The following is a 12,838-nucleotide window of genomic DNA, read 5'->3' on the forward strand; positions in this document are numbered from 1 at the left end:
AAATGTCTCTGGACAAAGCATTCTATGGGCTACTATCCGCTGTCTCTGTTCCATTCCATTTCCACAATACCTGTGGAATGCCAGGGAGCATTGTAAAGGTTATCCAAGGGCTGTAACCTTGCGCAATTTGGGTTTGAAGAAGCCCCACTATATTGAATAGGCCTTATGTCTAAATAAATATGCACAGGATTGGACTTTGTGTTGTCATAAATAGAGTGTTCGATTGTGGTAGAAGCATGAGGAAAGTAACTGTTGCTCTGGCATTTAGAAATATAAAGTCCTGCTTAAACTAGGTTACTTGTTTTGAGATTTCATTGTAAAAGCAATTTGAATCTTAATACTTTAAATGATGCATTAATACCTCCACTGTGTTTTGTGTTGTCCATTCTAGAATGACCTGTTGTTCTTTAGTGGCTTTGCAGAGTAGACTTCATCCTTGCCTTGAAGGGCATACAGAGCTATAGTTTTCCAAGTGATAGGTAAATGAATAGGTTCTGAGGCTCTGGAATGTAGTTTAACCAACACTAATTAGTAAGGGAGATGAACCCCATACATAATTTGCCCTATTCTCATGTTTCTCTTGCCTTGCCCCTCCCACTTCCATGTTGGTGAGGAAAACCTTAATGCTGTTGGAATCGAGTGCTAATTGCTGATGGAACTTAATCTGGGACTTAATGGTGGGTGCCAAAGTTCAGCTGTGGGCCATGTAATAAGGAGAAATATGAAGGAGAGGGAAATAAGACAGATGTGGGCCCTGGCATCCTTTTAGAAACCAATTACTGATCCTTATCAATTTCGTTTGACTTTTTGCTTCAGTGAGCTCAGAGGGCCTAGTCTTCTTTCTGCCCCTACCCCATCTCTTACCTTAGAGCATTGAGAGAAACTAACTCAAGATCACCTAATGAGCTTTATGGCAGAGTCAGAGTTCTAAGCTGGGCCTCTAAAGTTCTAGTCTAGTACCACTATACCCTCAAGTGCTTCTGCAGGGTCACTTAGAGGTGCTGTATTTATTTATTTAAAACATTTCTAACTCATGAAATTGCCTTATACTGAATCAGATCATTGGCCCATCAAAGTCAGTATTGTCTACTCAAACTGGCAGCAGCTCTCCAGGGTTTCGGGTTGAGGTCTTTCATATCACCTACTACCTGATCCTTTCAACTGTAGGTGCTGGGGATTGAACTTGTGACCTTCTGCATGCCAAGCAGATGCTCTACCACAGAGCCACTGCCCCTCCCATATCCTGTTTTATGCTTATACTCTCCGGTTGCCTTAATTTGAAGTTTCTAAATATCAGTTGCCCTCAGTATAAACCACAATGATTATATGGTGTGTTGCTGGTAAAAAAAAATACAGAAACTGAGTTTATAAACTGACCTTGGTACGTTATTGCTGATAGTGGATATATATTATGCTTAGTTCATTATGGCTCGTTTTTTCTTGTGAGGTCTCTGTTCTGTGATTCTCTTGTTTGTGGAACAGAACAGCAAAACACATCCACTCTCATGGCGCAAATTGGAGCATGTAGTTTCCTTGTAAAGCAGAAAGGGGAAATAAAGAAACGTGGTAGCTCTTCTGTTAACATAGCTGGAATTTAATTTTAAGTTCTAAAATTGATCTCTAGATGTGGGAAAAGAAGGGCTGCCATTTTTGTTTTACTTTCTACCTCACAAGGGACCTGTGTGGATAAGGCAAAAATCTGGACATCAATTGGCTTTTATGTTTAGGGAGCAACTGATTTTCTTTTGTTTTAGCTGGCTTTATTTTATCTAGATTTTTTTAAAAAAAAATATACACTATCTGATTAAATGTAACATCCTAAGTCCCATGCTGTATACCTTGACCTGAGCCACATTTTCCCCTTCTTTTCCTTTGAACTCAATGAGTATGATGAGTTGTATAATGAGTCAAAAAGCTTATTGCTGTGACATTTTGGGTATGCCTAGTGGGAATTATCCAACTGCTTTCCTGACATCTCTTTCAGCAGGAAGTTACAGTAGTGGGGATGCCAGTATGGTCAAACTATTCAGACAGGCCATACAGGCCGTATTTAGCCTGCTGCCTCTGGAAATACAGCTGTTCTGCATTCCCATTTACAGTATACAGATTCTAAAAGTCATGTAAATACATTTATTATGGCATATGCTTTTGAGAACTAGAGCCCACTTAATCAGGTACATGAAGTGGGGGGAGGGCTCTTGTATTAACTCGGTTACCATTCTTGAACAAATGACAGTCCACTGTCAAGTAGCTGGAATGGTATTTTTTAAGGAAATTTAGCAAAGAGTCCAGTAGCACCTTTAAGACAAACCAACTTTATTGTAGCATAAGCTTTCGAGAGCCACAGCTCTCATCAGATGCATTTTAGGAAATTTGTTATTATCCAACCTAGCCTCTCACAGTGATTAAATTGAGGTTAGATTATAAATACTAAAAAAGTCCGGATTGTTGAGAGTTACTGGTGTTGTGAACAGTCACTTTGTTTAGGTTGCATACTTTTGACTTTTTGCAGGGCACTATCTCAGATTATCCCTTCTGCATTTCATAGGTGTGTGGTCTTGTTTACTTTTTTCCTCTCTCTCTCCTGTACCTTTGTATGTGCATATAATCTGCTAATTGAGGAATATACCTTATGTGGCTGATAAAGTGAACTCAGTTTTACAGAAGCTTCTGCCATCATACATATGTTAGTCTTTAAAGGTACTAAAAGACTTTCTGCTATATGGGAGTTCATAGGTAACTTGTAAAGCAAAACCCCACGTCTCTCTGGTGCAGCCTGTCTTGTGGCTTCCTTCTGCCTCATTTCCGGCAGTCGCCTGTTGAGCAAGCTCTGGCAGCCGGCCAGCGCGCCTGCCTGCTGTCATGGACAGAGGAAACCCTACTTCCTATTGTCTAGATAAGTTTTTCGGGGTGGGCTAAAACATATCTATAAATATAAGTCGCCAGCTCCACGTTGGGAATTCTTGGAGATGTGGGGGGAGGGGGGAGCCTGGAAGGGCAGGGTGGGGAGGGGAGGAGCCTCAGTGGGTATAATTCCATAGAGGTCGCCCTCCCACGCAGTCATTTTCTGCAAGGGAACTGGTCTCTGCCGCCTGGTGAGCAGTTGTAATTCCGGGAGGTCCTTTGCCACCACCGGAAGGTTGGCAACCCGTAATGCAGTTGACGCTCCCACCCACTCCTCGAGGGTGCTTTTTGTTGGAGAAAAGGCGGAAGGGGCGAACCCGAGCAGCCTGATAGGTGGAAACCGAGCCAATGGGGAGGAGGCGCGGAATGCGAAAGAGCCTGTTGAGACCCGAATCGGCCTGAGGGAATTGCCAGCCGTTATGAGGCGGCTGAGTAGGCCGCAAAGCCCGGGCTCTTTCCTGGAGCCGCCGTCTCAATGGTGCCTCAGCCCCGTCCGCCAGGGAGGCCCCGACCGGGTCGCGCCTACGCCCAGCCTCCTCTACCGCAGCGGCTTCGCCCAGGAGTGCGAGGCCGTCGTGGTCCAGCTGAGCAGCGCCGCCACGGGGATTCGGCCGCGGTGCGCCTTCACCGTTCAGGAGGAGACGCTGACCCCGCTGGAGCCCTCCTGCTCTTTCTTAGACAGCCCCGATGGCGCTTCGCGGCCTGGCCCCGAGGCTGCCTCCGACGGCCTTAGCCCGCCCGAGCCCTTCGTCACAGCGCCGAGCATCGAGCAGCAGAGCCTAACGGGGACTTCCCCGGGCCTGATCGGAGGACCGTCGGGGCCTGAATGGAAGGAGGACGCACCGCCGCCTAGAAGGGCCAACGCCACATTTGAATGCGACAGTGCCGGTGGCTCTGCCAACGCCACCTACGTCTGTTCCCGGTCGCCCTCGCCTGAGGGGAAAGTGACGCCGGTAGACGCAGCGCCCACCCAGTCTGCCCTCGGTGTTTGTAAGCAGGAGCTGCCCTTTATCACGTCGACCCCATTGATGGTGCCTCCTTCTTCAAAAGACGCACCTCCTACAGCTTTGTATACACAATGTCCTCCGAGAGCGGCAGGCTCTGGGTCAGACTCCACCTTTGGATCCAGCTGTGGGAGCCTATCCGCTGCTGTCAACCATGGGGCTGACCAGTTACCTCCTGTCTCCAGGAAGGCCCCCCTCGCCAAAAGAAACCTGTTGCAAGGTGTCCCTCGAGTCCTGAGACCTCGAGGGGCTCCGGGCATAGGAGCCCTTCCTAAAGGCACTGGTACAACAAAGAAAATCCTGCAGCCAGCTGGTGGAAATCGCTTGCAGAACATGGTCACTCTGCCAACCAGATCAGGATCAGCTGTGCAGAGCCAGCCTGTTGCCCAGGTAAGCAATATCCGGGGGGCATTGTGTTATCTTTTACTGGCTTCAATTAAGTGCATGCAAATGCCCAAATATGAAATCTAAGAGAGTTATAGCTCTCCTGCCTCCTTCTGAAAATCTGCCCTTGACTTTTTGTAGGAGGTGTCTCTTAAAGATCAGCCAGATGAGATACTAATGCAGTGAGTTGGTTAGGATGTAGAGGAGTAAGAGTAGGTTCAAAGATCTGTCCATCAAGTCGCTCTCATTCAGACCTAGCAGACAAATTTGTTACAGTGCAAAGGAAAGGGGAGAACAATGCATACCTCCCGGAGATCCTTGGAGGAAGGTCAGTATAAACATGTTGATGGGATGTAAGCAACTGACCCACCCACTCTCTTAATAACTTCTCCTGGGTGTTGTCATTTAACACACAAAGCTTTCTGCTGGATTTTTAGTTCCAGTATATGTCACTGATTCTGGTAGTAAAAGTTCTGTATGCAGGTACAAGTCTGACTGTTAGAATTTCTACAACTAGATCTATGGCCAGTTGCTCACAAATAAGAAGTTAAAAGGCCTCTTTCTGGCAATGATGATGATGATTGCAGCTAACTGTAGCAGAGAGGGATTTTCCCCACCAGTGGTAGGCAGGTATAGATTTTTGGTTTTATTATATACTGAAAACTTGAAGCATCCACTACATGCGTAAGAGGGCCTGCTCATATTGCTAGAAACTGTGTAGTTGTTGCCACAGCTGCTTGATATCAAGTGTGATAAAGCTACAGTAATCCTCCAGAGACAAAATTATTTCTGGAGAGTTCAGTCTTTTATCTAAGCATCGACCAAGTGGTGTTGGTCTCTTTTCTTTGTGAATTTACAAACCATTTGGTGGTGTGGTTAAGAGCAGCAGGACTCTAATCTGGAGAACTGTGTTTGATATCCCCACTCCTCTCCTTAAAGCCAGCTGGCTGACCTTGGGTCAGTTACAGCTCTTCCAGAGCTCTTTCAGCCCCACCCACCTTACAGGGTGATTGTTGTGGGGATAATAATGACATACTTTGTAAACCACTCTGTAAACCACTCTGAGTGGGTGTTAAGTTATCCTGAAGGGCAGTATATAAATCAAATGTTATTATTCATAGCTGAGGAGTCCCCTGAGAATGCTGAAACCCTCTCCTTGTCTGTGAGAGATCCTCACTACTGTATTGATAAACACAGGACCATCACCCTTGCTAATTGGTAGTTTTTTGCAAAGAAAATGCATAGGAGGGTGAAAACTTACTTTAAGCTGTGTAAACTAGGCTGTTCATGGAGCTCTGTACTGAATAAGAAACTAGCTTCATTCTCTGTCATAACCTGCCTTCAGAATTCCTGGCTGTTAGGAACTGTTCACATGGTTTGATCTTGTGTCTTTGAGCTTAATTGCTTTCTAGCTGTTAAGTTGCTGACTGGACTGTTACATATGTTTACACAAAAGGGTTTATTTGCACTATCCTATCTTTAAAATTCACCTTTGATATGGTATGACAACATAATTAAATACTGTTCAAAACCATGTTGGTGATGTAAGTAGCTTTCTTTAAAAAATGAAAGCATTTACAGTTCTCTGGATTCAGCAGATAATAATAACAACAACATTCGATTCATATACCGCCCTTCAGGATGACTTAACACCCCCTCAGAGCAGTTTACAAAGTATGTTATCATTATCCCCACAACAACAATCATCCTGTGAGGTGGGTGGAGCTGAGAGCTCTGAGAAGCTGTGACTGACCCAAGATCACCCAGCTGGATACAAGTGGAGGAGTGGGGAATCAAACTTGGTTCTCCAGTTTAGAGGCCTCCGCTCTTAACCACTACACCAAACTGGCTCTCAAACTGTGGTCAGCAATACCAGATGTGACGGAAATATTCTTTTTAATCTGTGGGGAAGGAGAAATAGAGATTATTCCTCACTGCGTTTCCGTGTCCCATCTCTGAAAATGAGCAGGATTTTTTTTTTTTTGGCTTACCTATTAATGAAAGGCCATTGGAAGCTTGTGTAATGAACTGCAGTTTGGACAACTGAACTTATGTACTCCGTTCCTGCACTTCCTTTGGCAATGAATTTAGTTCTGTATTATATTCGGATGCATTATTTATCACCATTATAATCTGTGATCAAATAGAGCTGTTAAATCAGCTTATTGTAGCAGTGTTCAAGTGTCTGGGACAATAGAGAGGGGTTGATTCACACCTGCTTTTAAAGCCCATCTAATACTTGGGTCTTGTATCATGTAGAAACTCTTACCTGATGAGAAGACAGATTTGACAAAACTGCCCTGCAACAAGAAGCCCCAGATTTCCATCCATCCTCCTTCCAAACTTGCTGATAGATCTGGAGTTCAAGGGTACCTAGCGTGTCTGGGTATGAAGCTTCATGGAGCATCAAGATATGATAATGCTTCAGGAACAAGACTTCCAGTTCCAGCAGGTGATCTGGGTTGGCTTCTGGATGAGTGGATGTGGGTTACAAGGAGGCTGGTGTGTCTGTCAAGAAAGGGTTGAAGTGTATGATTCTGACCTGACTAGATTCTGACCTGGCTTGCATATTTCCTTTATTTCTTCTAAGAGTTACAATTAGGTAACAATCTGGTGCTCATCAGCCAGCTTGTGCATATATACTGGAGGTCCAGTATTGGAAGGAGTTTTGAAGGGGCAGGCAACATTCAGAAACTCATGAGCTGAGAGGAGAATGGATCTTCAGAAGACTGTGTGAGAGGTCTCTCAGCTTTCCTTGATTGGGTCTAGTATTGGATTAATCACTTCATTATGGCCTGGAACATGCTAGTACAGGGCTTGACAAATCCCAGGACCCATTGAGCTTAGAATGTTAAGTGATGAATTTACTGTAGTGTATCTTGGATATCCTCAGTTGAGATGCAAAGCTTATTATTTCAGATCAGAAAGGCTGAATCCACACTTCCCTACCTTCCACTTTTTATGTGCATTAATCGCGCTGGATTCTATTCTGCAATGTCCCAGTCTGTGTTCACATCCCTTCTCTTGCGCTATACTTCGTCCACATTCCTGGTAGAATCGCGCAATACGAGGCGGGTTTAGATCCAACGTCGCTGATGACGACATCTTGTTCATTTTTTTTCCATTTTTTCATCAGATTTCCGCTATAGTGTTTTTTTGCTAAATTACTATGGCAAGGCCACACCCCTGCGATGCCTGTGATTAGTTAATGTTATTCTATGCCTTCTTTGAAATCCATTGGACCATTATTCTGGCGGGCTAATTTGAACTGATATTTAAGGTGGAGGTGATCCAAACTCTCCAAACAGGCAGACTAATTATTTGATGCTTGAATGTTATGTTAGAATGACGGATTTCCGCTATAACGGTAATTTCAACAGTTAAAAAAAAAAGTTTTGTAGTATGACATAAAAATACATGTGCATGAAATTCTTGTCATTGCTTGTTTATATGTTAACTTTGCACCATTCAATGTCAGTGAATCAAATAATTTCTTAATCAGGTGCTTTCAATATTCAGTTCAATGAAGCTTCTTGAAGCAATAATAAATTAGAGGTTAGCTTTTTGCTGTCACGATGGCAACCAGGGTTATTCATATTTACTTAGGAGGGTAGATATGTTGGATTGCAGTAGAACAGGATTTGAGTCCAGTGGCACCTTAGAGACCAGCAAGATCTTGGATTCAAATCCTACTGCCCATATTTATTTATACACTACAACACTTTTGTCAGATCTTTAATAAAATTATAAGAATCTGCAAAGAGTTTAGGGTTAGGTTTTGTAACAATAATTAGAAAATATGCTGGAATTGCCAAGATTAGCCTGAAAGCTTGGAAGCTAAGCACTGTCTGTCCTGGTTAGTACTTGGATGGAAGACCACCAAGGAAGACCAGGATTGCTATGCAGAGGAAGGCAGTGGCAAACCAACATTGTTCATCTCTTGTCTTAAAAACCCCTTGAGGGGTTGCCATAAGTTGGTTGCAAATTGACAGCGCTTTATTATTTTTGTTGTCGTTGTCATTAAAATACAAAAAGCTGCTGAAAAATTAGTCTGGTTCCTGAATTTTGGGGGCTGGCTCCTAAAGCAGAATAATATTTGTCAAGACCTGTGCTAGTATTCAAGCAGCAGTTGTGAGAGCTGATAGTGGTTAAAGTGTTGGACTAGGATCTCAGCGTTCCAGGTTCAGATCTCCACGCTGCCATGAAAGCTTGCTGCGTAACTGTGAGTAAGTCTCATAGTCTCATCCCAACCTACTTCACAGGGTTGTTGTGTGAATAAAATGGAGAAGCTAACAATGTAAGCTTTCAGTCCCCACTGGGGAAAATGGCAGAGTATCAAATAAATAAATATGTTCTTCAACTTAAGTACTTCTTCCATTGGAAGAAGGCTCCTTCGGCTGGAGGAAGGCATTACGCTTTGCTCAGCAACATGGTAGGATACATACCACCATGTGTAGGGTTCAGAACACTTCTTTGTCAAGCCATGATTTGTACAGAGATCAAAAGCAGCTCTGGAGGCATTCTTCTTCTTGTGTGTCATTCAGGCAACAAGATAACAGCTAATACAGCCAATCAAAAGCGGCCTTGGGAGAAACCATCTGACAAAGCTACTGCATCCCCCTTGGAACAACCATTTCCTAAGCGATCCCGAATATGCAAAAGTAAGTTGGGAAGGATACTTTACTTCAGCAGTAAGTCCTTATTTAGGGTCAGGGTGAGAACTTTCCTCTTCCAGGCTAGGGATGCAGGAAATGCCTAATGATGGGTTATTCCATGCACTGAAATGCAGGTTCTTCTCAAGCACAATACTATACATTCATAGCTGCAACAAAGGTGCTGTCATCCTCTTTTGGGATATAGCAGTTCTCATGGGGTTTTTTTTTACTATGGAATGGAATACATGCTTGCCTAGAGAGTGGCTACTGTCAGGATACTATGTATTAGGTGCAGAGGTGGTTCATTGCCAGTAGAGGGCAGCAGCAAACTAAAAGCTTCTCCCCCTTCCCACAAGCAATCTTCTAAGGTAGGTTTCTTAAGTGGGCATCCTGACATGGCAGGGGAGGAGAGACATGCCCAGCCTTCACAGAAACAGTAGGCTAGGGGGTCCATGGAACAAAACTCTTAGGCTCTTTGCAGATCAACAAAGAAGGAAAATTTCTTGTGTCTTACATCCAGGTCAGAAAGAGAAGCCCACATGCAGTGATCTGCTGGCTGTTGGACAAATCTCAAGTGCTGCTCTGGAGAATAAGCTTACTGCACCTTGCTCACAGGTGAGGCCAGCAGGGTCGATGGATTTAAATCACCCAAGAAAAAGGACATAGACAGACAGACAGACAGACAGACAGATATAAAAGAATAACATTTCCAGTGGGTAATTTGTTTTCTGAAGAAGCCTATGTTCTAGCAGTTAGTTGTAACAATTTATTTGTTTGCAGCTCAAGCACTATGGTGCACAGTGGTGGGATATTATAATCATACAAACTTGTCATGCTGTACAGAATTTATATCTTCTTTTGTTTGGCATTTATGAAATTAAGGATTTGTTTTGATTTTCCATAGGGATGCACATTAAACATCAATTAGTTGAGTGTCCAGTTCTTCCAGGAACAAGAGTTGGTATATATATGAATGGATGTTAGTGTGAGGCCACTAATGTGCATAGTCCGTTATTGCTTTCTGTGTCTGGCTGTAGCTCTCCAGATAATCATGGGTTGAGTAGGACCTTTTTCAGCCCTGCTGCTTCAGAACCTTTAACTGCACATTCAGAGCACTGAACCTGGAACCTTCTGCTAGCAAAAGAGTCCTTAGTCCTTCATAGTCAGAAATGTAGCCATTCATTTTAGTAGTGAAAATCATGTACTGTGATGGCTAAAATGGCATGTGTTTTTCAATTTCAGTGTCAACGGCTAGCTGAAGAGAATCAGCAGTTGAAAAGCATGTTAGAGACATGTCGAAAGACTATTGCCTTCCTGGAAGGAAAGGTAATCTTCTTGGAACCCCGCATTTACAGTCTGAGGGGCTTCTGTATGCAGAGTGTATAATGCAGTGCAGTCAAATCACTAGCAGAGCAGAGCTTATCCACAGTTCAGATAAAAAGATTGTAGTAATCTATTCATATGACCTGGTTTCCCAAATCAGTACAATCATACCCTGTCACTGGGGCAGTTACTTTGGGAGTATATACCTGGGTCCCAATTCGATGCAGTACTCCAACTGGGGAAGGAGAAATAATCATTATTACTCTAAACAAATAAAAGGCTAAAAAGGTTAAATGCAAAGGAACGCAAAAACATAAAACAAAGTTGCAGAGCAGTAACAATGCTTCCCTTGGTTGTTGCATAAATTGGGTAAATGGGGAATCTAAGGGGAAATAAATAAAGGAAAAATGGCCATCCTTTACTCCTAAACTTTAGGACCTAAAGAGAAGAGTCTGTTGTGCTGAGGGTCAGGGTTTAAAAAAACCCATAAAACTGACTATGAAATCAGGGAACTAAGGCAAGTGATTCAGTGAATGGTGTTTCTAGTATAGAATGAACCACAAAGTTGGAGGGGCTTGAGATGCCCTCTTTATGGATTAGGAAAGGAACAGGTGCACAGAAGATCCACATCTATGCAGACAGTGGGACAATTTAGGGGTGATGGTGGACCAGCTGGGACTAGTCTGAAAGAGGCTGAGCAGCAGCTTGAGTACATTCCCCTGGGCTTAGAATTCAATCACTGTGGTAGGCTGTAGAGTAAGGAGGGTTCTATAGCCAAATGTTATTATATAATTTGAGACAATTACTCGTTAGTGTGATGGAGACTGAAGGTGGGGCATTTAATCAATTTGCTGCTGGGGACATGTTATGTGCCTTTGTTCCAAATGCTGGCCATGAACAATTTTTGATAGAAAAATCATGATTATAACAATTGAAATTCTATATATTATATAACATGAACCAATTTTAACTTGTTCTTTGGTTTGGGTTGTCCCTTTCTACCTTTTTCTTACTCTTTCAGCAATCGGTGTTAGAAAATGAAAACTGTCCTCCTCAGCAACTAGATGAAGAACATTGTCAAACTGTGCAAATGAGATTTCTTAAATGAAGAGTATCGATGGATATTTGCTAATGGACAAAGCATATCTGGCTATATATTAAGAGTTAATAAATTCAATAAAATGAAGTCTTGTTGTAAAATAAGCAGAGTCCCTGTAAATCAGGGACTGTTTTATTGCATGTAAACTGCCTGAAGGGCTTTGAAGGGCAGTAAGGGATGTGTATAGTTTTAGCCTGCCTGTTTCAAGCCAATGCTTGCTTAGCCTTTTCTGGTCCCTACACCTTATCCATAGGTTGTAATCCTTAGTGTACAGGGACATAGCAGAGTGCTCTTCTGTAAATTCAGCTTTGCTCTCCTCCCCTCCCAGTTTTAGTGCCTTGCTGTGGAAACGGGGGGGGGGGGGAAAGGCAATGGTGAATCCTTTGTTCCATCTTCCTGCCTGGTTCCTGCTGTCTCACGGGCTGCGGCCCTGGAAGATGTCCAGCTGATGGAGCCTAAATCTAGTTAAAGCACTGGCATTGCTGATTCTCAGGATATAGCAGAATGACTGTTCTGAAACTGTCTCCCTCAGGGGCGAATTGCTGGAGTCCAGATCTACAGACAGCAAAGCCATTTTAGACAAGAACCAGCCCCCTTTCCTCTCCTGTCAAGCTTGGCTTCTTTCATTTCAGCACATTGCTGACCTGTACAAAGGTCAGCAAATGTGTGGCTCTTGCCTGTGCCATTCATAGTCTAGAGCAACCTGTTGAATTGGGCTCTATCTCCTTTAAAGATGACCCTAGCTGCATAATTTCTACCGTTTTTAGAACTGAATCAAAGCAGCCGTGCTTTGGAATGTATACCAAAGTACGTAATTCTGTCTAGTGGAGTTGAGGTTTCCCTGGTGAGTCCAAATTGGTCATTCTGAACTGCAGGAAGATATTCATTTGTGAACAAGGATTGGCCTTTGTTATCCTAATAAAAATTCACAATCTTTTCTGAGTGTTGATAACACTCCTCTGGCCTGCAAGTTCACATCTCTCTTGTTAGAGTGCCCTGGCACTCTTTAGGACTTGGGGACTGAGTTGTTTATGACTCCTCCTACCCTCTGCACCATACATAGCTAGGGCAAGAGTGCAAGGAAGCTGCATACTACTGTTGGTCCAACAGAAACAAAGGAAAATACAATTTTTGTCCAACCCATTTTTTTAAACATTGCATGTCATGTTCATGTAACATAGAAGTTTTTGTTTCCGGTGTGAAGTTATATGTTAAAAGACCTTTTTACCTACATTTAACCCCAGCTGGTACTATGGAACATAAGAACCTATCAAGCAATTGACAGGAAATTATGTAATATAGTAATGTGATGAGGTTGTGTGACAGGAAAGGAGGAGCCAGAGTTATGACTTTACCTGGTATCAAGTTGTTGTGTATGCAAATTAGATAAATTTGCCACAGAGGCCAGGACAGTATCTAGTAGACTCAAAAGAGCTGGGAACAGGCACCACAAACCTAGCAGTAGCATG

General features: G+C 43.2%; 1 protein-coding gene across 2 annotated transcripts; it reads left to right on the forward strand.

Annotated features, from left to right (window-relative positions):
* Window positions 1-2,870: 2,870 nt before the first annotated feature.
* Window positions 2,871-11,456, forward strand: LOC129341358 (nascent polypeptide-associated complex subunit alpha, muscle-specific form-like). 2 transcript variants are annotated; one of them, XM_054996507.1, is made up of 6 exons: window positions 2,871-4,298; window positions 6,552-6,744; window positions 8,837-8,953; window positions 9,468-9,562; window positions 10,190-10,273; window positions 11,292-11,456. In XM_054996507.1, the coding sequence occupies exons 1-6, from the start codon at window positions 3,324-3,326 to the stop codon at window positions 11,376-11,378; spliced, it is 1,551 nt and encodes a 516-aa protein (XP_054852482.1). In that variant the 5' UTR covers window positions 2,871-3,323; the 3' UTR covers window positions 11,379-11,456. The 2 variants fall into 2 exon arrangements, with proteins under 2 accessions (XP_054852482.1, XP_054852483.1); XM_054996508.1 differs by lacking the exon at window positions 8,837-8,953.
* Window positions 11,457-12,838: the final 1,382 nt, after the last annotated feature.

The sequence above is a fragment of the Eublepharis macularius genome, chromosome 13, assembly GCF_028583425.1.
Source record: "Eublepharis macularius isolate TG4126 chromosome 13, MPM_Emac_v1.0, whole genome shotgun sequence".
In the NCBI taxonomy this organism is placed as follows: Eukaryota; Metazoa; Chordata; class Lepidosauria; order Squamata; family Eublepharidae; genus Eublepharis; species Eublepharis macularius.